Consider the following 27,761-nt stretch of genomic DNA (forward strand, 5'->3'; position numbering starts at 1 on the left):
TTTTTGGAACATTCTGAAGAGCCGTATAATAAAAACCTAAAACACTTTTAGCAATTGTACTTCTCAGTGATTAGAGTAGTGTAAGTGAAGTACACAGAGAAAGTTAAAATACACAATACAGTAAAAACACTACACAAGACCAATGCTGATTACAGTTTTTTTTTTTAAATTGCTAAAACACATTCCTTGACACAGTCACTAATTTTCTCTGAACTCTAAACACAAAACCTCATCTTCAAGCACTATTTACAAAACCTCTGAAACCTCTTGCAAAATGAATCTTTCCCCTCAAAACTGTTTTACCTGTGCTCAAAATCAAACACTGCTCTCACTGCTCTCACTGCTCTCATAAACAAAGTGATCAAAATGATATACACTTTCAAGCAGTCAGTAAACACTACACCAAAAAATAGAAAACACATTGTTCAAAACATATAGTTCTCAGGGAGAAGTAAAACATTTTTTATCTCAAAACAAATTGCATATGTATCTGTCATTGTCTTTTGATGAATGAAAACATGTTCTCTCATAGTAGCTATACAAATGTATCAGAAATTACTACTCTGCTTTGCTCTAATTTGTGTTGGTTCTTTCTCCTTCTTGTACCCCTATAGTACTGTACCCTGCATCTCACTACTCACAACTCACGCTTGTTCTTTGTTGATATTACAGTTTTTCTCTGTTCCTAAAGCAATTTTTTTCAAAGCATGCCTCGGTTTCTCTTAGCTCTAAACACAAATCGCAAAACCACTCACACAAAATGCAAAACCCTTTATATCACCTGCAAATGCCACTTTGGTTTCAAAACACTATTTTGTCACCTCAAAAGGGTATTTTGTTTTCAAACAACAAACACAGACCATTATTTGAGTAGACATTCTAAACATTGATTGAACAATGATGTGCTCAATGGAAAACACTACTATGAAATGGGAAAACACTAGTATGAAGGCCTTATCAGGAGTATTATGCCTTTTCATCTCCAGTGTTACTGTACGCTTTCTCCTGTTGTAAAATATTGTAACTGTATAATGTTTTAACTCAAATATAAAACAACTCACAAACAGTAACGACCTACAGTAAAGTTTCCTTTTTTTTTTCAAAAGTGCTGTAGCCTTTACATCAGAGCAAACACAACCGAATGTGTAGATGATTTACACAGAACAAACAATAGGATATTGATACAGTCAACAAAAAAGAAAGAAAAATGTAAAATAAAAAAGGACAAAAAAACTAGACTGCATCCTGTTCTTGCTCAAGACAATATCGGCAATTGTTGTGTTGTGAAACATCTGAAAATACAGTAACATTTGATTGGATTACAATACAGTACAGTAATGTTTCAGTGCTGATAGATCAGTTGTGGAAACGTATATGACTTACTTGCACATAGTCATATCATACTGTAAGGCACCCTTTACACCTGCTTCATTCTCGAGGTGTTCTGCCTTAGAACATGGTCCACTGTGGCTAGGCTCACTGAATTGATGTTTAGGAATATGTCTTGGTCATCAATGGTTGCACTTTGTATTTGTTTATAATTTTACAAATACAGTACAATGTAAAATATTCTAAAAACAAGAATGCTATGCTCCTGATAAGGCATTCAAACTAGTGTTTACTGTCATAGTAGTGTTTCTCTTCCCATTCTCTCTTCTGAATGTCCGGAGAATTGGTGCAACTGAGAAGCGGCTTATGTTTGGTTGAACCCTCTGGCCAGCCTTGCCAGCCTCCTGCATGGTCAAACCCATGTTGACCACATGGTTGAACACATTGGCCTGAATCTCATCAGAGATACAGTAATGGCTCTCCGTCTTGCTCTTCCTCTTCATCATTTTCCATAATTTTCCTCCTCCTCCTCCTCCTCTTACTCTCACTCCTCTGCCTCTCTGATCATCACTCACTTCAATGTTGCCATAAATTGTTCTCCAAACTAGGAGCTAAAGTTTTGATTTCAAATTGCACAACAGCTTTGGAAATGGAAGTTTTCACATTTGAATAGCAGTGTGTTCTGTCTGAAAGCAAGGAGGTTTTGGCATTGATAAACTGTGCAAAGTAGAGAGGATGGTGTTTAGTATTTTGTAGAAAGTGTGGTTAACAAATTAAATCTGTGTCTAAAGCAGATAATTGTGTGTTGTGTTTTGAAGAAAGTGCGGCTAGCAATTGAAATCTGTGTCTAAAGCAGAGAATTGTGCTTATAGTTTAGCAGAATTGGTTTAGGGAGTTGGCACTTGGGTTTAGTGTTCAGAGAAACCGAGGCATGCTTTGAAAAATTGAGTTTTAGGAACGGAGAAAAACTGTAACCTGCAACCACTCAAAATCTATTGAGCAAACTGTACTGTTACTGTACCAAATAGAAAGCACAATGTTCAGGGCCATAAAACTTGTTTATATTGCACATTATAGGCCTACTACAGTACACACTACTACAGTAAAAGGGACAAAGGGGTCAACGTGGTGTTCACTTGTCCTCGTCCTCTCACATTGTTTCTTCTATCCATTCTCAGACTTTCTCCTTCCCACCTTCAACAACCTGTTTGCTCTCTAAAGTGGCTTATATTGGTTGTGTCACATCATTTGATACAAGTTAAATCAATTTTGAGTGGTTGTGTTTAATCAATGACATTTGTTTTCTATTTGTATTTGATTGTTGCCACTTGTTTTTACCAGTATGGATGACATGTGCATTGGATTGCAGAATGTGTTTTGAAACTGAGAATGTGTTTAGAGTTTTGATGAAAAGTCTAAGTGAGATCTGCAAATTGTGTTTTACCCTGTGAAATAGTTTAAGGTATTGACAACAGACTGCCCAATTAGCTACATGAGTTCAGGCAACTGAGAACTTTGTTCAGCCAATGGGTTTTTAGTGTTTTAGCAATCGTAAAAAACTGTAAAATATTATTTACGTAATTCTCTCCATATACCCAAATCATGTCAACATGGAGAATCACAACAAAACATGTCCCAGTTTTCATGCTACTTCAGAAGTGTGCATAACACTGTAAGCTCAGCAAATATCAGACAAACGTGAAAAGATGTTTCTAGTACAGGTTACACTTCCATTTACAGTAAAAAAAGATCAGAATTTTTTTTTTTAAATACAGTTGGATTTTACACTGATGTCTTTTAAGGATGCCAGTGTTGCCAGTGTTGACTGAGAAACCTTATGGACATTACTGTATTGAAAATGGCATGGTCACCGATAATGTTCGCTTGAATTTTTATGAGCCTGATTGCATTACGTATTTGCCAAAAGCATGTTTATGATTTCGCTATCTTTTTCTTGCGTGAATATGGGCCTGTCCTCCTTTCAAGTTTATTTGATAAATTTGGTCTTTTTCTTCTTTGAGCACATTTTCCTCCTGCTTCAGGTCTTCCTCTTCCTCTAATTCCACCTTGACCTCAGCCTCATGGCATGGCCTCTGCCTCTTCCTCCTTCTCCTCCTCTGTGGTTTCCCCCTCTCACCCTCACTCTTTTTCCTCTGACTCATTCCATTTTGGTTGAATACAGATTACAGTTGCTCATCTGCTGCATTTCTATAGTGCTTAAACCTGTTTGTTTTGTCTACAATTAAGCAATCATGTGTTTGGGCACTTGATGGCTGGGTTTATTTGACCGGCTCATAGGTGTGGTAATTTGGGTCAGTGTTTTGGAATTGCAAGGAATTGACCTCTTGATATACGTCTGTGTCTAAAGCAAGGGTCCCCAACCTTTTTTGCACCACGGACCGGTTTAATGTAGGGAATTTTTTCACGGACCGGCTTCAAGGTGTCATTTTACACCACTTATTAGTCATGTCATCCATTCATATTGATGTAAATCAATCAATTGCAATTGAGGCAAGCGCGAGTTTGATAGAATGAAGCCCGGTCTGCTCATAGCCTACACAAAAGCTAACATTAACGTTAGGTGGACCAACACCATTGTATTACGAACGTTAAGTGCATGAAAAATACAACTCACAATAACTCTGAATCAGTGCTTGGTCTCCATGTGCCGAAGCAGTTTTGAAGGCTTCATTGGCTCGTTTGCTAGCTTGTCGCCACATATTAAACAGAGCGGACTTGGTGCGTGAGAATCACCTGTTGCGATAAACCCGTATCTTAAGTATGACTCCTGGTATTGTCTGTTAAAAGAAGCTTTATTTTTTTTAGGTCGTAGGCTCCTCTTCTGGCTCCTTAGTTGGCCTTTTCACCTTTGCAAAGAAGCTCTCCAAAGATGTTTGTTTTATTACTAATTTTCGCTAGTTTGCGGGCTTTTTTTTTTGAGTGACATATCACGTGAACAAGACAAGCGTCTTGATGTGACAAAAGGCACAGGCGAATGTTACGTCTGGGAAAATCCGGTAGTTTTTCAAAATAAAACACCTTTCAGACTTATAAATAATACAGCGGAAATTATATCAATGATTTATTCTTTCTGTGCGGCCCGGTAACAAATGCCTCACGGACCGCTACCGGGCCGCGGCCCGGTGGTTGGGGACCACTGGTCTAAAGCATAAAAGTGTGTTTAGTGCTTTGCAAATCACTTGTGTGTATGGTTTCGCAAAAAGTGTGATGTTTAAATGTGCTTATAGTTGTGCAAATCTGAGCCGTTGTTTTGCTCCTTGAGTGAAGGTTTTGATAATTGTGCAATACTTTTGATTTTAGTGTGTATCCGATCGTAATTTCCATTATTTTACCAATATCAAACAAGCAGATTACAGACCGCCAAAGTCCTGTGCATGTTTACCCTTTCAGGTGCTGTGTCAGACTCTTGCAGGCATCCTCCAATTTGCCTTCCTGTGCTGCTTCATGTGGATGCACCTGGAGGGCAGCACTCTCGTCCTATTGGTCAGTCGACTGAGACACATCAGAGCCTACAGCAGTCAGGAGGCCTGGTGGAAATATCTGCACCTGATTGGCTACGGTGTTCCCCTGATGGTGGTGGGCATGTCTGCTGCAGTGATGACGGCTATGGGAGTGATCAGTGAGTAACACAACGAGGGGGAGGGGCCAACTAACCAAGGGGGTGTGGTCAATGTTTCATTGAATAATAAGACATGGAATATAAGTTTGGGATTTGTAAGTTGGTTGTTTGTCCTGAAGGGAAATTCACTTGTTAATTCCAATTGTGATTGTGCGTGTGTAGTGTGTAAATTCTTTTGATTTGATCACTATTGTTTTCCTTTAGGTGTTGGCTTAGAGACAAAAATGGCTTCCAGTGGAGTTTTGTTGGTCCAGTTGTCTTCAACCTTGTGGTGTGTACAGACCCATAGTTACCTAAATATATTTCTTCAGATTTAATCATATTGTCTGTTTTTTTTTGTAGGCTGAATGTTGATAAATAATGATTGACTGAACCATAAACCCAAATATGCTCTATTGGTAAAGCAACAATTATATCTGCAATCAGAGCCATAAACCCAGATATGCTCTACCAAACCAGAACAAAATGTCAGATGCTTTAAATAATGATATGCCTGCTCAGTTTTCTACATTTCCCTTTCAGTGCAATGTCATCTTCTTCACTGTCATCTTCATAGGCTTCAGCAGCATCATATCAAAGGCAAACACTGACACCTCAAAGATTAAACATATGAAGTAAGCATGAGTGGTATATGGTAAATAAATATAAAGATAATTTCTGTTTATATAGTAGACATGTTTGGTGGTACAAAGCAATCTATAAAATAGCTTTTGAATAACATGGATATGAACTGCTATCTGGTAGGGATGCAATGGTATTGGGCCCACGGTTCGGTGTGTATGACAGATTTTGGGCCACGGTAATAGTAGGTTTATTAGCTTATATATAAAAATGTACTCACCCTTTAGACATTGACCTATTTATCTTGCCTGTATTGTATTCATTCACATTCTTAGATAACTATTGTAGGCCTGAAGAACAGTATACATTCATGTGCTTCAAGATTCAAGAGGGTTTGTCATTACATACACAGTACAGTGAAATAACGTTTCAGTGCAAATACTTGTTAAGTGACTGTATTATTACTTACATGAGGTGCAAGCGGTGCAATAGTGTATCAGACAATATACAAAAACAGTGAAGCAGGACAGTATACAACATGACAACAGAGGTGATCAGATCAGTCCCTGAGTCGTATGTCCTGGGGGAAGAAGCTGTTGTAGTCTAGTTGTGACAGACCGTATGTTACGGTACCTTCTGCCAGATCAGAGTTGAGTAAAAATGTTTGTGAGGGGTGGGTGGGGTCTTCCACGATGCTGGTTGCCTTGCGGATGCAGCTTGTGGTGTAAACGTCTGAGACCCAGGGGAGAGCGACTCCAATGATCTTTTCAGCCGTACTCACCACACGTAGCAGGTTTTTGCAGTCCAGTAATAATTGTATTACTTTTTTTTTTTTATCATGTTTTAGAGATGAACCAGGACCATCAGGAACGGTTCGGCCTGGACAGGTTAAAGACTGTGTTCCGATTGTGGTCGTATCGGATGCTGAGGACATGGATCCACCACAATCAGACAAGACTTGCTACAGGTAAAAATAAAAATAAATGATAGTGACTCGCATACTTTCAATTTAATTCATGAGGAAGAAATGTTGTGTTTGTAAGATTTTAAACATGTTATTGTAATTTCCCAACAGAAAATACACAGACCTGTATTCACCAGGTGTTGAAGATGAGGAGCTGGTTGCAGTAGTCAGTGTGGAGGATTTCCAAGACACAGCAGTGTAAAATTAGCTTTTTGAGTGTGACAATCCAGTTTTTCCATTGAACAATATTGCTGGTATTTAAATAATTGTTGTAAAAGTGTGCACTGTATTTGATATCGATTAATTAAATCACTTTTGGTCATTACAGGGAGGAGATAGGCACTACACTTCCCTTGATAATAGCAAACCTGTCGCTTCTGATCGACCACAAGAAGGTCAGCAGGTTCAACATTTCGAGGTCCAATATTTGGTACGGAGCTGTCAGAGGATTCAAGCGTTCAACATACTCAGAAGCCTGTGACATGCTGGTCAGGTTCACAGATGATGCTGGAGTATTTGAGGAGGGCATTGACACCGGTGGACCTAGAAGGGAGTTTTTGACCCTTCTCATGCATCTCCTGAAAGACCGGCCTATTTTTGATGGTCCAGAAGGTCAAAAGTTCTTGGTCTTCAATGCGAATGGTATGCATAGGGTTATTAGTGTGCTGTGCTAATGGTTTGTTAATGATCATCAAACATTAACATTTTTCCTCTGTCTTAAAGTATATAATGCATTTCATGTTTTCATTTTGCAATATGAATTCATTCACAGCCGTTAGGGAGGATGAGTACTTCCTGGCAGGAAAGATGGTCGCCGTCTCAATAGTACATGGAGGTCCAGGACCCCATTTCCTGTCAGAGGGTCTTGTTCAGTATCTTGCGGGCAAGCCCTCATTCAAATCATCAGTTAATTTAATAACTGATGGTGAGATAGGGAAAGCTTTACAAGAGGTGAGAATAGCATAAGTCTACTATGTGGAAGGACAGAGTTTAACATGTTTTAAGACCATGTTTACTTCCGTTACAGGATAAGCATACAGAATGTATTGTAGTATATGTAATGTAGTTTTTGATAGGGTAAGGTAAGGGTTACAGCATGCTGTTTCTGTCACTGAATAAAAATGGGAAAAGATAGTATATCCAGTTATCTACTGGGGTGGTTATGCCTCTTTATGCCTTTCAGATTGAGAATGCTGCGTCATTGGATGCTCTGCGAGACAGTATTTTAAGACACAGCACAATGTTGCAGACAGCTGGCTGTCTTAGACATGTGGCTGCTGTCGAACAAAAAAAAAGAGATTGTTGCAGACTACATCCATTGGCACGTCATTGACCGCAACGCCTCTGTAATTGACAGGTAAGATCAGATCAGTTTTATGTATGAAATGTTTGTTTGAAATGTCTCATGGCATGTGTATCTGTTATACCCTGTGGCATTACTCCATGTGAAATTTAGCAGTTTGTAACACCTTGACATGTGCAAATCAAAGTAATTGGTTTGCACACAACTATTTTCCCCAAATGTACATTTGTTTAGGTGGATTGTAATTGTCGTGGAGAGAACCCTTAACAGTTTTCTTTAGATAATTTAAAGCAGTTGGCACTACACAGCATTGAAACAGTGTTGGTGTTCACTTTGCAGATTCAAAGATGGTCTGTCAGCCCTTGAGTTTCTTGGTGCACTGAAGCAACACCCTGCTTTGCTGACCCCTGTCCTGTGCCACGTCGACAAGAAACTCACTGGCTTAGACCTTGAGAGGGTCTTCAAACCTGATCTCAGTCCTTCAGGAAGTAACAGAAGACTGAAAGAAAACCAAACATTGGCCTACTGGGCAGACTATCTTCTGGATTGTGAAGGTTTGTAAGTCTTTTTGTAACTACTTTAAAAACCACATACCATGGTGTGTCTGAACATTTATTTCTTTGCAGAAGGAGAGGCTGCTGTGTCTGTGGAGGACGTGTTGATGTTTTCAACTGGACTGAGATCCCTTCCCCCAGCTGGCTTAGACCCACTTCCACAATTAGAGTTCCTTGATAACTCGCCATTTCCAATGGCAAACACTTGTGCAAATGTCTTAAAACTACCACTCCTAGATTCTTACGGAGTGTTTAGGACACAAATGGACTTTGGAATACAAAATAGTCCAGGATTTGGCTGTTTTTGACTTCACAACCTAACCCTAGACCCCTGAGACTAGTTTAATGTGTTTTTTTTTTTCCAGTTTACATGACAAAATAATGGATCTATAACGATTATCATTCTTATTTGTTTAATTGCCTCTTTGGAAAATTGAAACATTGGTTGACAAATTCAGACACTTTGTGTACATTAACAATAAACCTGCAATCAATTCAGAGCTGAGCAATTTCTTTTAGTCTAAGATACAGTTCAGTTGAAGACTGCCAGTGATCTGGCTTCTGTAAATTATTTTGCTCCATGGCTAAGTCCAAGTACTCCTGCATGTTTGGGTCCCCACATGGAGCTCTTGTCAGCTGAGCCTCAGGAAAGGCATCCAGTTCTGTCTCTTCAATTTTAAATCCAGAGTCTCTGGAGCCAAACCTGTGTTAAACAGAATAGTACATTTATTAAATGTTAAGATCAAAGGGAGACAAATACCATCTGATGGAATCTAAATGAGTACACCAAAGTTAAAGAACGGACCGGAGAATGCAGTCAGAGGTGACAACACTATAGGGGGTATTGGGGGGGAGGGAGGTGACAACAGAGGACAAAGGGGTCGGGGGGTTCAAATGCTAATTGTTCAAGTGAGACACTGAACACATTCAAGTTAAATGAGCTACTGACACAGACTAATGCTAAACTTTAGTTCATGTTTCTTACACCAACGAAATGGCAATATTTTCCGTTCCATCAAGTATTACCTGTGTGGCAAGTAGTAGAGCTCATTAGGCAATCCTCCTGGACATGATGATGTTCTGGAGGGACGAATCCTGTGACTGTTCCACAGTCTCACACACTCATCCAAGTCCCTCTGAATGACATCACCGAAGCAATACCGCAGTAGACGCTGATGCTCTTGACTCCCGTTAAAGTGTCCGGCATCTCTAAGGTCCGCAAACAACTCCATCCAGAACTGAGACCTATACAAATCGATAAAATAATATGTATATGCTTAAAATGATGACGTTTATTTGAATGAATGAAGGTTACCCATCATCAAATGACTTAACGAGGGCCACGTACCTTCCCTTTCTGTATATGGACCACCAGGACTCAATCCTCTGGTTGCTTGTGGATGACCCGTACATGTGGCTGGACGTTCCAGAGTAGTAATCATTGTGGTGGTGGCGTAGGGTACACTGAATTGCGGCCATGGTCCCGTTCTCCGTGCCGCAATCAGTCCTCAGTCTCATGGGGATGACACCAAGGTTTCGCACACATGATAAGTAATAGTGAGCGATCACTGTTGGGTCATTATTCGTTGGGCCACAAACAAGCCACAGTACTTTGCGCGAAAACCCATCGATGCACCCGGAAAGAGCCAAACCGAATGACTTGAGTTTATCATTGCCATCCGCGTGCCATACATAGTTGGGTCCCATGGAGTGGTAGGTTCTCCTTACGAACCTTCTGCGTGTTCTCCTCTCGCACCCTTGAGGATTGAGCTCCCGGAGCAAAGTCATCACCAGATCCCTCCTCACTTGCAGCTTGTACTTTTGTTTGAGTACCTGCCACATCATGCGGTAGCCAAACAGCTGTCCAGGTCCGCGAAGTTCCAGACGTATTTTCCTAATTACTGCGTCTCTAGAGGAGAAATTCCTTCTGCGGTATAACCCGCCGTCATTCAGTTTGCCTTTCAGAGACCTCAAGCTGATCTGTACATCAAGTAAACATGACATCATGTCCACGATCACAGCGTAAGAGTGTCCCTCATGAAAATAGAGTTTGCACTGCTGCAGCACATCTGGTCCTTCCGTCTGGTCAGCGCGATTTAAACACTCTAAAGACTTGCCACACGAAAAACAAAACCGTGTTAATAGTCTCATGTGTTGGCCACAGAACGGACAAAACGCTGCTCTACCACTGTCCATCTTGAATCGCTATGAACTTGAATTCGAGCGCTTTCGTTATCACTTCCGGCTCAACCTCTGATCTGGTATATTCCCTTTCCGTAAGAAAATGAACTTACAAAAGTGTTTTCTAAGATGTTGTTTTGTTCCAGAACTTCCAAAAGTGTTTTCTAAGATGTTGTTTTGTTCCGGAACTTGCAAAAGTTTTTTCTAAAATGTGAATTTTGTAAAATAAACTTGTACAAGTGTTTCGAAACTTGTAAAAGTGTTTTAGAAAATGTAAAAATGTTTCGGAGTTTGTTTTTGTGTTTTGCCCTTCTCGGCCACCGTAATACGGAGATTAACAATGCATTTCCTAATGCTATGACAATGTTAGAAATGATATGGTTGTTTTTATTAAATGTGATAAACCCTGCTCATATAATATTAACGGTAGTAATGGTATTAATTGTAATTCTCTTTTAATAGTAAACTGTATTTACAATTAACAATTTTTTATCTCATTTTTCTGTGTCTTTTTATTTTCTCAACTGTGAAGCGCTTTGAATTGTGTGAATTTTGCTACATCAATAAACTTTTCTAGCCTCACCTTACCAGGCTGTGTCTTATTACTAGGGGCCTCTTGAAGTCCTCTTTTCTATTAAAACGCCTGGCTCTTCGGTGTCACGGTCACGGTGCAGGGTTATTTTCCTAGAGCCCTTGGTTCAAAGCCATAGGGTGGGGTGTGGTAATGCCATTCGTTTTGGAATTACCCACCAACCAAAAGAAACCCTGAGTTTAATCAACAGCGATGCTTCAGCTGGCCATAGTTTGCATTTGGAGAAACAGAGCCACAGGGCAGGGAGCGTGACCACTCATGTAAGTGACCAGTCAGGTAAGTGACCAGTCAGGTAAGTGACCACTCAGGTAAGTGACCACTCTCTGGGGCCCCACCAAGCTGACACCCACACACACACACTCATCCACACGGTAGGTTCCACTACCACATATTCACATCATGTAGGGCTTGTGCGTAGAAGGTGAGGATTAGTGGTTAGGTTTCTTTCATCTTGGTTTGAAACACTTTAAATTACCAATATGTATGGATTGTGCTAGATAAAAAGTTGCCTTGCACTGCCTGTGTGAGGGACCCATGTGATGGTTGAAGCTAGTGGGAACCATGCCAAGGAGATGTGTGGTGTGGAAGATGTGAACAAAGGAAGAGGAGGGTTTTATGTTTAAGATTAATCTTAAAATGGATGTTGTCATCAGTTCATTAGAAATAAAGAACATGTCCCATTTACTACCTCATGAAGCTGATTGAGGGAATGCCAAGCGCGTGCAAAGCTGTCATCAAAGCAAAAGGTGGCTGCATTGAAGAATCTCAAATATAAAATATATTGTTGTCTTGTTTTGTTTACAACTTTTGTGGGCTACTAAAATATATAACGTATTCTGGGTTGTATAGCACTTTTTTGTTTACTTCCATGTGTGTTATTTCACAGTTTTGATGTCCTCAGTATTAAATTCAAATGCAGACATTAATGAAATAAATAAAGAAACCATTGAATGAGAAGGTTTTTCCAGACTGAATACATAGCCACACCTCCTTGACTATTTGACCCCTCACCCTATTTGTGTGCCAACAGTTCAAGGTACTGCATGTAAACACTGTGCTTTTCTGTAATCCAACTGGGCAGCATTCCAGTTTGAGTTTGAGTTCAGTTAAGCAGAGCAAAGTTAACCGTCGCGGCCCCTGGCGACAGGTCAAAGGTCAACACACAGAGGTTCAGGAAAACCATTCCATTTTCTAACCAGTCCAGGACTGTGTTAGACAGAGGGGAAAAAATACTTCTGAGGTTCAGATGACTATAATAAATAACAGACAACATAAATACATTATTTACTGAATAAATATGACATTACAAGGCCTCAGGTCTGCAATCTTTTATCTGTTGCCAAAACTGACCTATGGACGAAAGCTCAGGGGAACACCGTAGCCAATCAGGTGCAGGTATTTCCACCTGGTCTCCTGACCTCGGTAGACTCAAAGTGGAGGACCCCAACAGGGACCTGACATTGCACCTGACAGGGAAAACTCACAAAGAACTCTGCTTTTTGTAGATACCCTTTTATGGGGAGTCATATAGATTCGAAGACTATGTTGCAGTTATGTAAACAAAAAGTTGAGATAGCGGATACCAGCAGGAACACGACACAGCAACTGACAGGACAAAAACTGTAGCAATAACAGTCTGCAACATGAACATAAAGTCTTTACTTGCACTGTACACAGTATATGGGACACTGTTCAAGTCCCTGTTCTGACTATGGAATATGACCTCTAGGACTGGGCCTTCTTTTATAACAAAGAGTAAAATCTCTGCTAAAACAAAAAAGCCAGAGTACTGTACGTCCAAGTATCTATGTAGGCTTTTATATACTGTATGTGTACATCAGAAACCTCAACTTAATGACTGGCTTCCTATTTAACCCCTGTGAACAAAGACAAATGTAAAGTCTCCTAAAGCCGCTTATCTTTATCTTTTATCTTTTATCTTTCTACCATTATCTTTGGTAGAGTATCACGTTAGACAATTATGTAAAAGCAGATAAAGGAGGTGTGCCACGAGCAGATACACCCAAAGGTTCAGACTGTGATTTTCTGGAAACCAACTGGGCAGCTTTCCAGTTTGAGTTTGAGTTTGACTTCAGTATCTCAGACAGTTAAGTTTTTACATAATACCTGAAATGAATGACTGGCTTCCTATTTTACCCCTGTGTAATAAACACAAAGTAAAGTCTTCTAAAACCGCTTGCAGTAGCGTTATCTCCTCTTAGCGTATCACCTTTTGTCGGTGGACGAGACGCAGGGAATTATGTACAAGCAGATAAAGGACATGTGCCACGAGCAGACACACCCAAAGGTTCAGCCAACATTTCATGGTACTTCTTGTAAACGCTGTGCTTTTCTGTAAGCCAACTGGGTATCGTTCCAGTTTCAGTTTGAGTTCAGTTCAGCAGAGCAAAGTTTACCGTTGCCTTCCCTGGCGAAAGGTCGAAGGTCAACACACCGGGGCTCAGGAAAACCAAGTCAGCTGCCACGGCTACCGTGTTTAGCAAATCCAGGACTGGGTTAAACTGAGGAGACAAAAACACCTCTGAGTTTCAGATGACTTTAATAAATAATTCACAAAATAAATACATAACTTAGTGAGTACAAATTACATTACAAGGCCTTAGGTCTCTTGTATCTGTTTCCAAAGCCGGCCTATGGAAGAAAGCTCAGGGGAACACCGTAGCCAACCAGGTGCAGGTATTTCCATATATACTATATATAAGGGTATGGGCCAAATCCTTTCCTCTCACACACGCACACACACACACACACACACACACACACACACACACAGACACACACACACACACACACACACACACACACACACACACACACACACACACACACAGACATATCTAATGACTCATGTAATGACTCATTCTTTTGAGTTAGTTCAGTCAGTCATTAATAATTACAAAATTTACCATGGAATTATCAGTGGTGGGACAGAGAGTCATTTTTTTAAAGCGACCAATGAAGAGCTGTCTGCATTAACAAATGATAACGATTCAGAATAGAAAGGTGTTAGACCAACTTTCAAATGTGAAAGGAGGGGTGTGTGTCATGGAAGGAACAGAGTGACAAGCAGTCTATGAGAGTCAAATTAATTAACTTTTAACTTTTAATTAATTTTAAACTTTTACATAGATAAGACGAACAGGGAGTATGACTGCAAATGTCTCTGCACCATACCATTTGATGCCTCCATTTTGTCTTGTTAGGAAAGCGTTTGCTGTTTTTTAAGGTTAGGGTTTTTTACACAAATCTTTGCATCACACGTTCAGCTCATACATAACCATACATCAATACATCATTGTATATCCCTTCTTTCCTCCTTCTAAGGCAGTTTGACATACTGGCCAAACATGTTATTTACCTTTTAGTCTATCATTTTCCTAACCCATGGAATCACACATCAGGTTATCAACATCAACAAGTATAATACTATTACTACTGGGTCCAGTAATGTTATTATCCATGCCTTTACTCCTGGGATGAGTCCAGCTATCACTCACAGTTTGTCGTTCCTGGGGATTTTTAACAAATTGGTTTAAATCCTTAATGCTCATATCTATTGTGTGACCACCCTCATCGTTCTAAGGGTCTCCTTCCATGAGCTGCTGTTTCAGCTGTAAATACATCAAAGCCAGCTGCCAGTTTTCCACACAGATCACTCCAAGCCTCAGAAGAACATTTCTGTTATTCGATGTGGAGAGGATGGGCATTATGCGGGGAAGTGCCAGCATACAGAAAACCAGGCTAAAGTTATCAAGAGACTTATTCAGGCCCTGAAGCTGTCGAAGAACCAGTCGTCCAGTAATGCCACATGTAGTGCAGTCAGTCACTCTGTGAACGAAGACACAGCTTGCATGTCTGCCAACCTGTGTATTCCGGATGGGCTGGTTGGGCCGCCTAGCCGGGTGCCACTGAAGGTAAATGGACAACCCTGCACTGCTTTGCTAGATAGTGGCTCTCAGGTCACGATCATTTTTGAGCCTTGGTATCAGAAATACTTGTCTGATATCCCCATTCAGCCAGTGTCTGGTCTTTCATTGTGGGGTTTAAGTGAGTCTGGAGTTAGCTACCCCTACCGTGGCTATGTGGTAGTTGACTTAGAGTATCCAGCTGAGGTGATAGGAACCAGCCAGATCGTAACTGTCCTTGCCCTCATATGTCCTAGTCCCAGGTCTGACGATGAGACATCGGTCATTGTAGGCACCAATGCGAGCCATGTCAGACGCTTAGTGGATCAGTGCAAAGGCAATGGCATTGATGTCACTAGAACACTTGGCCTTCGTGTTCGGGTCAAAGAAGATCGACCTACACTCAAGGGTGTTACTGTTCCGGTCCATGATGATGAGGCTGGGTGTGTCAGATGGATGGGGCCAGGCCCTTTGATCTTACCACCAGATGGCAGCACTCATGTTGTGTGCAAAGTTGAGTGGAAGAAGCCTGTTGAACAAGAAATCCTGATGGTAGATACCGCACCAGCAGTCTCCTTACCTGCTAATGTGTTTCTTCATCCCATGGTTGTGCCCAGTGGGGCAGTAGCTGTCAACAGCTTAAGAGTATTCATCAAGAATGAATCGTCCAGAGAAACTTCCATTCCTGTGGGAACGGAGCTTGGATATATGTATCACATTGATTCAGTGACTACTATTCCCCCCAAGGCCACTGGGTCCTCTGACTTTGACGAAAGCATGATCAACTTTGGAGACTCTCCTATATCAGAACATTGGAAGAACAGACTGTGTAAGAAACTGGCCCAAAAGCCTCATGTCTTCTCCATCCACGAGTGGGACGTGGGATTGGCCGAATCTCAGGAAGGCTCAAGAAGATGATGAAGCTATCGGACCAGCCATCCAGGCCGTCAAGCATGGACGCTGGCCAGATGTGATGAGTCAAGAGCTTTCAAGACTGAAAAGAGAAACGGGGAAGCTCACCATGAAGGATGGAATGTTGTACCGTTTGAGTAAGAAACCCTCCGGAGAAGTGGTCAGTCAACTCGTCCTACCAAAGGAGTTCCGTGAGAGAGTTATGCAAGCCATGCATGATGACCTGGGGCACCTTGGACAGGAGAGAACTGTTGACCTCCTTCGAAGTCGATTCTTTTGGCCAAGGATGTCGATCAATGTGGAAGAATACATAAGGAACTGTGGAGAGTGTGTCGCTCACAAGACCCCTACACAGAGAGCTGCTCCATTGCACCAGATCGTAAGCCAGGGGCCTTTGAACCTAGTGTGCATGGACTTCCTTTCCATGGAGCCTGACTCCAAAGGCATAAGCAACGTCTTAGTGGTCACAGACCATTTCACGAGATACGCCCAGGCTTTCCCAACGAAGAGTCAGAAGGCCCATGTTGTGGCCAAGATCTTGATGGAGAAGTATTTTGTAAATTATGGACTGCCTTCAAGGATCCATTCAGATCAAGGAAGAGACTTTGAGTGCCGATTGATCCGAGAGCTGTTGACCTTGATGGGAATACGCAAGTCGCGGACAACGCCGTATCATCCTCAAGGAGATCCGCAGCCAGAAAGGTTCAACCGAACTCTACTCTCCATGCTTGGTACACTGGGACGCGAGAAGAAGCGTACCTGGAGCCAACATGTGCCTTACCTGGTCCACGCGTACAATAGCACGAAGTGTGATGCCACAGGGTACTCGCCTTACCACCTAATGTTCAAGCAGAGAGGCTAGACTTCCTGTTGACTTGTGCTTTGGAACATCACCAGATGGCATAGAAGATGCAGACCACACCCGTTATGTCACAAAGTTGAAGGAAGACTTGAAGCAGGCCTACAAGCTAGCCTCTCATGCTGCTGACAAAAGGCACCAGAGGAACAAGAGATTGTATGACCGCCGAGTTACCTTTCAGTCCATCGAGATAGGTGACAGAGTTCTGCTCCGGAACCTAGGCCTGAGAGGCAAGCACAAGCTGGAAAGTAAGTGGAATCCTAACCCCTATGTTGTCGTGGGAAAGATGCCCAACCTACCTGTGTTCAAGATCAAAAGGGAGGATGGAACACCAGGTACGAAGACTATGCATAGGGACCATCTCCTTCCTATTGGACAGCTTGTGAGAATGCCATCTACCACCCAGGTTGAAGAACCACCTGCCAGGCCCAAGACCAGAGCAAGTACTCACAAGAAAAGCCACCGAGACTTGAGACCAGAGACTCAGGAGTTACTGGAGTTTTCGGATTCGTCCTCTGACATGGAATACTATGGCCCTCACCGTGCCACTCGGAGAGAGCTTGGCCCAAGAGTGATGCATACTGCCAGGCCAGAAGTTGACCAAGGAGATGACCCTGAGCCTGAAGAGGACATTGAGTTAGAGCCTGATGGTATTCCTGAACCAAGACATTTCCATGACCCTACAGCTGAACCTGTGGAGGAGGATGATTCAGATTCTGAAGAAAATGACCACAACTCTGAAACGGAATCTGCGGATGAAGGAAATTAAGAGTGTGATCCAGTAATAGCTCTGGAAGAGACCAGTGAAGCTGGATTGGAGTCTGAAGAAGATGTATCTGAGGTCCAGGAAGACAGAGTGATAACCAGATCTGAGCCTAGACCTAAAAGAGCTGCAAAGCCGACTATTAGACTAACCTATGATCATCCTGGTAGGTCCAGAGATCAGCTAGTAACTATTGTCCACAGAGGCATAGTCATTAAAATAGGACACTGTCACTAGAGTTATTACACCTTAAGGAAGACTCCTTAGTTTAAGTTAGTCAGTGTCTGATGAGGACATACAGACGTTTAAAAGGGGGAGGGTGTAACCCTGTTGAATTTCATTAATAGTATAAATATAATAGTTTTATAAATAGTATAAGGCAGAATAAATAAGTTCATGATATAATAAATAGCATTAAGGTTAAAAGGTAATTCATTTAAAATGTTTATTGTTTGAGGTGTAATGCATTTCTGAAAATGTTTGTGAATGTATTTTATTGCTGTACTGTTTGATTATGAGCGAATTACATCTGAGGTCAAAGGACAGGGAAGTGGGTGGAGTAGAGGGAGACGTGAAGAAAACGAGAGAGTGATGGGATAGCGTGGAGTGAGCAGGTGGATAGAGAAGGTTAACGGTATTGTGGAGAAAGAAGTGATATTTAAAGTGTTCACCAGTTAAGTGAGTTCGACTAGGACTCTTATTGCTTTTGGATAGTTGAGTGGATAACTCAACCGTGTAAAATAAGTAGTTTAGCTGCTGGACAAGTGGCTAGTTTTCAGGCTGGGACTAAGCTAACAAGCTAGCGACTAGCTAACGTTGCAGTAGCTAAGTCCGTGGAACCCTGCCATCCATCGTCTGACTCTGCATCGGGTGACGATAGTCGACTCTTCTCGTCATCTGGATCCTGGGTTGGTCTCCACCTGCTGCCGCCTTTCCTCTGCTGTGTGTGTGGCTACACACACAGGCTCATTGATGCAAGGTACCATATCACGTTTAATTTTGCCCTCAAGGTGAAGCAGCCATTTTGTTTTTGGCTTCAACGAACCCAAGCGACGTTCAGGCTTGCAACGTTGAACTGGGGTAAACTGCATACTGTGTCATGTTGCCGGCTGTTTTATTTTCGTTGGGCCCATGTGTTGTAGGACTACTGTATTGAATGTGAATTGAAATTACTACTGAATAATTGCATTGGTTTAATAAGTAAATAGTTCGTTTTTTTAAACAGTTGTGTGTATTGATTGGCATAGCATATCTTAAGTTAAATAAGGAGCCACACAGATTATTTTAAGAATTCAGGTTAGCCACCTCTCATAAAGCTCCACCAAGCGAGAGAGGCGCTACACAAACATCGAGGAAAATCTAAGTAGTGAGGGAAATACTAAACACAGGAGAGGATGAACGGGCTGGAGTAGCATATGGAGCAAGAGCAGGAACAGAAACAGAGGAGCGTGCAGCTAAGGTTGTGACATTCATTTTCCCCTGGCTTGTGTTTAGATTTATTTTTCTGGCAAAAATGAATTCATGAAAATGTACATACACACACACACACACACACACACACACACAAAAAAAAACTGTAGACTCAAAGTGGAGGACGTCAACAGGGACCTGACACAGCACATGGCAGGGAAAGTAGCATAGGGCTTTGATAATTGTAGATAAGCTTTGGGGAGTCATTTAGATCCACGGAGGTTGTTTTCTCTTTATACACATTACGGAAAGACTAACTCAAAGGACTCATATTGAATGGGTCGGACATATTTGAATATTGAAAAGGATGCAAATATCGGAGTTGTCGCCAACGTGACTATCAGTCTCAGATAGCAGTCACGTTGGCGACATCTCCAATGTTTGCATCCTTTATATAGGCCTATCACAATACATGAGCCGGCCCAAGTCTGACAGAGTAGTGCCAGAGCCCAACATGAGCGACAGCAATTAAAATATTTGTCCAAACGACCTGAGCCCCACGGAGTCAATGTCTCAACTGTTCATACTACTGACACATTTACCTACGTATTTTATGAATAGCCTGCCTTCATTAAACTCCGGCATCAACATATACTACATGCACTCGCTCACACAAACAAGCACCGATAAATGTACAACCGCGCACAAGAGGGAGATGGCATATTGAAATTAAATAATTCACATTGCAAGAACGGAATGTTGATCTGTCCCTCTGATATCTGGGGAAAAAGCAGTCTGTTCTGTGTCTCTGCTGCGTCTTTTATGCTCGAGATGGAGGTCAGATGACACATGATCAACCCTCTCGTGGGATTAAAACACCTGTGCAAATCAAGAAAGGAACACAACAGCATGGACTGACCTTGTTTGAGTTGAATCTTGCCACAGCAGATTGGCAGACTGACAGAAGTCAGAATGGGGAACTTTAGTCGTCTCCCAAACAAGACATCTGTAGGGATACACCTGCAACAGGGAAGCAAGCTGTATTTTCTGTACAGTGAGAGGTGGTGCCCATGTTGTGTGATGTGAGTGGCATCTCAAAGAGGTCTGCTGCTGAGGCTTTTTGACCCTCCCAGGCCTCTGTTCGTGACCCCCTATGAACTCTCCATCAGGTCTCTGTGAAAACTAGCGCTATGTTCCATTTTCCCTACCTACCGTACCTACCGTACCTATACTTATACGCAGTACACAGTACACACTCACTAGGTACGCAGATTCTCAGCAGGTGAGTGCTGTTCCAAATCTAATACTCCGTGGTGCACTTACCGGAAATTACGATCGCGACAAGCCCTGCGTTCGTCTTTTTCGAGCTGAGCGGCTCTGCCTGGGTCCGCCTCTTCCGCTACGTTGACAAAATGGCGGCCGTTGAGTGTGGAAAGTGTACCCTGGTTCCACACTCAGCGTTTTGACCGTTATGAGTACAGATACGGGTCCTTTGGGTATACTTCTTTTCGACGAGGAAATGGGAAATCGGAAAACGGAACACCCTACATACTCAAACTAAGGATGGTAGGTAGGGAGGGTATGGACAATGGAACAGAGCGTAGGATACGTTCTTATCTCAGGGAACACGTACACGTCTGCGCTTAGAGTGACGGCTAGAACAGAGGCCTTAAAGGGTCAAAAAGCCGTAAGGGTGCTGAGCTGTTCAATATGTGGTTATAAAAGGAAGGCACGTATAGGTCACTAGTGTAAACCTTGATATCTTCAGGAATTGGTTCTTGGTGTAGTAGTATGTAAAACGAGTTTGAACTGATACAAATGTTTACTCAATTTCCAGCAACAACGATAACCTCTATTTCCCTCTCTTTCTTGTCACTATCCCCCACTTTCCTGCGAAGTTTTCTGGGCATTGTAGTTCTGCCACTCTGGGTTTTAAAGTTCTTAAAACAGTATCAATAACGTCCTCAAATTCATTTTGATTGTACATGAGACGTTCAGGGTGATGAAGTCACTGCCTCTTATGCCGTTTTGTGGCCATGAGCCCAAGTTAAAATCAAACAGGCTATATCACAATACAATGTTTTTCAAATGTATCAGTTTGCAAACAAGTCAGTATAAATCAGTGCAAACCCCCTTTATTGTAACTGTAACACCTATCTAATGTTAGCATGCTATTACTCACAAGGTAAACAGCTTGCTAGTGGCGTGATTGGTTTGTTGACCTGTCAATCTCACTATAACGTCTCTGTTATCAACACTACCCCATGCGCCAGACTCCTCCTCCGCCATCCGTTGGATCAACGCATTCCAACGCGAACATGTGAATGGCAGGTAAATACCACAGATTACTTAATGAGGCACACTTTACGCATCTCATCCCATCTCTTTTCGGAGAACATCCACTTTACCTTATACCCTCCCAGCTGTGGGCAAACTGCATTTTCACTCAAGTGTACGGCCTTTGTAAATACGGTTCCATGTTTTCCCCTGTATTTTGCGCAGAAATTACACCTGAAATGGGCGCAATTCTATAAGTAAATGAGGCCCTCACTGTAGTAACCTCTATCAATGGGAAGCTTTTGAAACAACCGTTATTTTGCATGGTTCTTATAGTCACCATTCAAAACATATAGAAATTATGTGAAAACTGCCTTCCAATCAGATAAGAGTATTTCATATCACTGGTGTTTAATTATGTATTTCATATCACTTTCATATCACTGGTGTTTAATTAAGATTGTGTTTTTAGCAAAAGCGCTATTGATTATATTCCGTTTCTAATGCTGTTTGTTTAGGTCTCCCAACCTGAGGGTGAAGATGGCTCGTATACGCAGCCCTAGATCCCAAGCCACAAGCCCTGCAGAGTAACTGTTAGTCACACATTTTTATTTGAAGGTAGCTATCTCCTGCAAAATTCAGATATTTAACTTAAAGATAATCAATGGAACTGGGCCTCGTTTCCCGATAACGACGTATTTTAACGGCCTACGTGGATTTTGGCGACATAGTAGACTCAGTAACACTTTCTATTTATGAGCGTTTCCCGAACATCATCTTAAAGTCAGGTGCACGAGCGCTACGTGCACGAGTTCTTAAGTATCTCTTAGGGTGGAGTTGTCCATCACAGTGGTTCTGAAAGTAAAGCAGTCGATGTCAGATGAGACGATTTTCTCACTTGTGTATACATGGGTTTCTCGGCTACGTCATCACTGGTTGCGTGCGCAATCTCGCGGCAGAAAGAAGCAAGATAACGTTGAAGTGGATGAGAAAGCTGTGGAGGAAGGCAACATGACAGGGGGTTGTTGTGTGGTGAACTGCTCTAACAGAGTTGGTAAGATGTTCAGTATACCTAGGAGGAAGCATCCGTTTGCCAGGAAAAATAAAATATCAAATATAGAAAAAGGCTCAACAATGTACAAGGTTACGTTTGGGAATATGTTGAGGGTGTGTGCAAGCATTCAGGGCAACAGAATAGGAAACGGTAGGCTAAATAAGTAATAAACAATACATTTAAACTGGGCTTTCTGTATTCATTTGTATTAGGGTAGATGGCTTTCTGCCGCGGATTTGCGCGCGCAGCCTTCAATGTTTGTATACAAGAAACCCATGTATAGGCTCATGAATGAAGTTCCAATATAACAAGTGTCGACATAAGAACAATACCTCAATAAATATATATAGGCTAGCGGGTGCCACCCTCTTGATTGATTTCCAGCCCGGCTCAATGACTTGTCAATTTCCTAATATTGCAGCCTAAATACACAGTCAAAAAAGCCATCTCCTTAGTTCAATAACATATTATTTTTTATAATCTTTATTTTCAAATACTCAATATTCTTTATTTCTATTTTGATGGGAATAGGCAGGTGAAACAATGACATTCTCATGATGTGCTATACACAGAAACATTGTTTGGATTTCTTCTATAATAGGCCGAACGACGCCCCTGGTGGATTGCATCGCTAAGTGTGAAGTTACTAATGGTCCTGACCACACGTAGAATTCTTCTCAACGAAAGATAAACTTAAACTAAGTGCGGCGTCGGGAAACCGCTCTGCAACGTAGGATCCCTCTTACGACCGATTTGAAGTCCTTTTTAGCGTTCGGGAAACGAGGCCCTGAACGTTTAAGTCTTGTGTCCCCAAAACAAGGATCTCTCCAGTGTCTCCACCAGTGTCATGAACAACAGGAAATGCAACAGAAGCCTACGGTATTTTCCATGTGATCTAAATGTTAACAGGGCTCTTGGTGTCTTGCATTATCAGAGGGGGAAGAAACCACTAAAGCCAGTGGATTCTCCTGCACATGCTCAACTTTCTGTTTGTTATGCTAGTGTGGAGATATCGCAGGCGTATAATAAAGATATTATTACATTGGTTCAGACATTTGTGATACTCTGTGGTATATATTAAATAATTTAAATCGCAATAAATTGCTTGGTTTGTCTGTGCTTGTACTGAACAACAGACCGAATCAAATATTGCTGGCAAATCCACTGATGTGGGTCTGTTAATGATTCCAGGGTGTTGAAATCATGGAGCTATGACTCCCGGACCATCAGCACTGATCCCTTTTACCCTTCTCCAACAACTGCACCTCCAGTCACCAGTCTGTCAAGCTCCTTAAGTTTTTGGACGAAACCACCATTGGCCTCATCTCTGGTGGGAATGAGTCCGCTACAGGTGGAAAATTGACTATCTATAGCACATGTGTCAAACTCAAGGCCCGGGGGCCTGATCAGGCCCGACCAGCCATTTAATCTAGCATGCCAGCTCCTCAGAATGTTGCAAAAAGTTCCATTGATTTGAATGAGCAACGGTGAAATTGTATTTGGTTTGCCTAATTTTCCCTCAGGATTAATAAAGTATCCATCTATTTATCTATCAGAGCTTGTCTGCCGCGGCCGCTGGTATGCCGAACGCACCACAAATACTGCAAGTCCCACAGTGCACTGTCCCCGCGTTGGTAGCATACGTCAATTTAGGGAGCGCTTGCCCCACTGTCCGGCCCTCGACTTTCACCCATTTTTTTTAATTTCGGCCCTCTGTGTATTTGAGTTTGACACCCCTGATCTATAGTGACCTGGTGTGGACAGAACCACACGGAACTCAACGCTGTGAAAACAGTGGAGATGGTTGATTTTAGTGTTTATGCAAATGTAAAAAACTGTACTGAAAATGGGATGGTAAATGATAATGTTGCCTTGAATTTTCTCTGAGCCTTACTGCATTTTTGGCCAAAACAATGTTTATGATCTCTCTCTCTCTCTTGTTCTTGCGTGAATATTGGCCCCCTTCTTCCTTTCGAATTCATTTGATACATTTTGTCCTCTTCTTCTTTCAGCAAGTTTTCCTCCTGCTTCAGGTCTTCCTCCTCCCCTACTTCCACCTGGACCTCGGCCTCTGGTATGGCCTCCGCCTCTGCCTCCTTCTCCTCCTCCATTGAATCCCCATCTCACCCTCACTCTTCCTGGCCTGACTCCTTCCATTTTGGTTAAAGACCAACGAACTCACATGCTGCATTTCTTTAGTTCTTAAACCTGTTTGTTGTGTCTACAATAAAGCAATTATGTGTTTGTGCTCATAGGCTCATAGGTAATTTGACATGTGTTCAGTGCTTTGCAAATCTCTGTGTGTTTTGTTATGCAAAAAGTGTGAGGTTGACATGTGATTTCATTAGTGGTGCAAATCTGGGCCGATGTTTTGCTTCTTGAGTGTAAGGTTACTCAGCTAAGTCGATTTAATTAGCTCAGATCAGCTGCTCTGGAACCGTACACTCAGAGTTTCCCATCTCAGTGTTCATCAACTCAAGAGTTTAGTTAACTCTGCCTCAGAGTGAGTTAAATCTGCTTTTTGGAATACCCACAGAATTATACCATGCAGACCTAGAATTTACATTGTGTAACAACACATTGCTTTACTTTAGGTATTTATAAGGTTTTCATTGTAAGTTTACATCTGTCTTAGGTGAACAGATAAATAAATATATAACATAACAATACCCTACAAATACCATACTGTCACAAAACAAATTATGAATTAGTTTCCAGGGTAGATCTAGAGTTTACAATGATTGCCATTTAAAATAGGTTAAGTTATGACAAAATCAAATTAAGCATTCAGCAACATTTAAATCACATATTTGTGAGATGCTCTCAGTCCTGTGGGGACTTCATGCTCTGCATGTTTTCCATCTTTCCCTACTATTCTCTGGCAAAAGCTTTCAGCACTTCTTTTCAGCAGAGCACACCTGATTTAACCAGTATAGGAGCATAGAAAAATACGTAGATGACATGCCACACAGGGGGCCAATGGTTTTGTACACATTTTCAAATGTGGCACCAAAGGTTTCGTTTACATTTTAATTTACTCATTAATGAATAATTCTTACAAGATTACATTTTTTATGTCAATTATGAAGAACGACACAAACGTAATTCGACTTAAATAGCATCAAGGTTTCACTAACAACAGACAGCTACATTTGTATAATGCAGTCACATTTAGTAAAGTTTAGGTTGCAAGTTTAGGTTGCACTATACTAGTCAATACAACGACTGACGTTTGATTTAGTTCTTGCGCGTTTTTAAATCATTTATGTCCCTTGTCGCCTCTCGTAGGGACGCAGGTCTGCTCGAATCGGAGGAAAACTTTCATGAACCCACCCCAAAATCTCAGCTAGCCAGAGGCAATATTTTGATAGAATGACGTATCTGGTTGTGAATGCTTTACAACGACTGATTGTCTAATATTAGTTGACAGTTACAGTCAGGGTTTCACACTTTGAGTTAACCTACATTAAACATTACTTCTTATATTCGAATCCACGCATCTTATCTAGCTTGCAAGCCCGCTAGCGTGATCCTCTCCTGCATCAGCTTTACAATGGATGAAGTGAGTCAATACATATAAGAAAGCATGACTTTTTTTTGTACAATGATGTATATTCTGATGTGATGAGGACGGCGGATTTTAAGTCTACAGCCCACATCAACCAAGCTAACGTTATTATCTATTGGTGGCTAGCGTTAGTTAGCTAGCTAACGGATAACGTACTTGTGTTGTCTGTATGGTCATGTTAGCTCTGAGCTAGTTATTAAGGTATGGAAGTGGTTAGAGCTAACGTTAACTGGCAACTTTGGTTATCTTAATGATGGGCTGGCTACTATTTGCTAATTGTAGTACTTTTCCCCCAGGAGTTAGACTGCAAACCAAGTGTTACGCCCACTTGTAAGACTGAACCGGATCCTATGGAACCGACGGATGCCATACCTAACATTAATGGTTTCGAAGCAGAACATTTGGGAATTAAGGTGGAGGTCATTGAACTAGAAAACCCGAAAGAAGAGGAGGAGGAGGAGGATGATGAAGCGTATTCGGATGCCCCGCACACCTGTAAGTAAAGATCATGTGAACGCTTTTCCGACAACAGATCATCAAGTGTCTCAGGCATTCGTGGGGGAATTCGCATTTTGTAAGCCCACATCAAAATTGAAGCATATGTCAACACGTCAACATTTCAAGGCCAGCGTTGTCACAGCGTCGTCACAAGCCCTCCTCGTTTCGTACTTGTTGTTCCATATTTCAGTCACCTTATTCACATTGGTATGTCAGCCTCTGGCTGAGGGAGACTTTTTTTTTTTTAAAGTAAAGTTAGATGATTCGTCTAAAAAGAGGTTAGTTTTGGGATGCACCGGTATGACTTTTTTTTGTGTACTACCTACATTTGTGCACTTGCCGATACAGAGTACCGACACAAGTACTTGATAACTGGTCTATGCCAGTTTTCTATCAATTTCGTATTCCCAACTGTCCCCAGTAGTCGAGCCTGATAGGGTGGCACAAAACTGACAGAACACCTCTTCACCGCAGCCTTGAATACAATGTTGCAATGAAGTGTTGTCGTGCGTGGTATGGGATACCTCATACGAGTGTGAGTATATGAGCTTGATACTTGTATCGGTATGGGTGTACCTCTACTGGTATAATTCTGCCCTGTATGCATTGTTAACGTTTTGTTTCTCTGTATACTGAGTTTATACCCATACAAAACTCTGCATGCAAGGTTTCAGCTGTGTGTTGTGTGTCCCATTTTAAACATGTATGGTTCATTAGGAAGCACCACTCTTTAAGAGACACTTATCCTACATCTGATCAAACTTATGTGCCAAAATATAGGCCTGTGTAAAAACAACAGCTTGCAGACATTAGCTTAAATAGGATCATGAAAGCCCATATGTATGTGTTTGATCTGGTTAGCTCTGACACATATGATTTATATTGTGGTCTGTTGGTGGAACGAGCTGCCTAGCACTTCCAGAGCAGGGGCATCCATCTCTACCTTTAAGAAGTTCTTGAAGACCAAACTGTTCAGAGAGCACCTCGCTTCCTAACTTGCACTTTTACTAGTACTTAACTTGTACTTACACTTTACATTCCTGTTACATTGTTATGTAACATAGTATTTATTGTTACACTAGGTCTCTATTGCTTGTAGCTTGATGGTTGATGGTTTGTATAAAAGCATCTGCCAAATGACTATATTTAAATATAAATATTTGAGACCTAGTGTAACAATAAATACTACTGATGTAATGGTAATGACCACTAACCTAAGTTTAGCTGGATAAGCTTGCCACACCCCTGGCAAAAGGAGGGATCCCATTGACCAAGGAGTCATATTAGATAGGTTGATTAGCGTAGGGAGAGGGTTCTTTGCAATCGCCAAGATCCATTATTCCATCATGATGAGTTCTTTTATGAGCGCT

The 27,761-nt window shown here is 41.6% G+C and overlaps 1 protein-coding gene across 1 annotated transcript; it reads left to right on the forward strand.

Annotated features, from left to right (window-relative positions):
- Nucleotides 1-7,734: 7,734 nt before the first annotated feature.
- On the forward strand, nt 7,735-8,725 carry LOC308368607 (G2/M phase-specific E3 ubiquitin-protein ligase-like; the record flags this gene model as incomplete). Its single annotated transcript, XM_080842817.1, has 4 exons — nt 7,735-7,851; nt 8,137-8,351; nt 8,424-8,548; nt 8,717-8,725. The coding sequence occupies exons 1-4, from the start codon at nt 7,763-7,765 to the stop codon at nt 8,723-8,725; spliced, it is 438 nt and encodes a 145-aa protein (XP_080698943.1). The 5' UTR covers nt 7,735-7,762.
- Nucleotides 8,726-27,761: the final 19,036 nt, after the last annotated feature.

Source organism: Sprattus sprattus, assembly GCF_963457725.1.
Source record: "Sprattus sprattus genome assembly, chromosome: 1".
Lineage (NCBI taxonomy): Eukaryota > Metazoa > Chordata > Actinopteri > Clupeiformes > Clupeidae > Sprattus > Sprattus sprattus.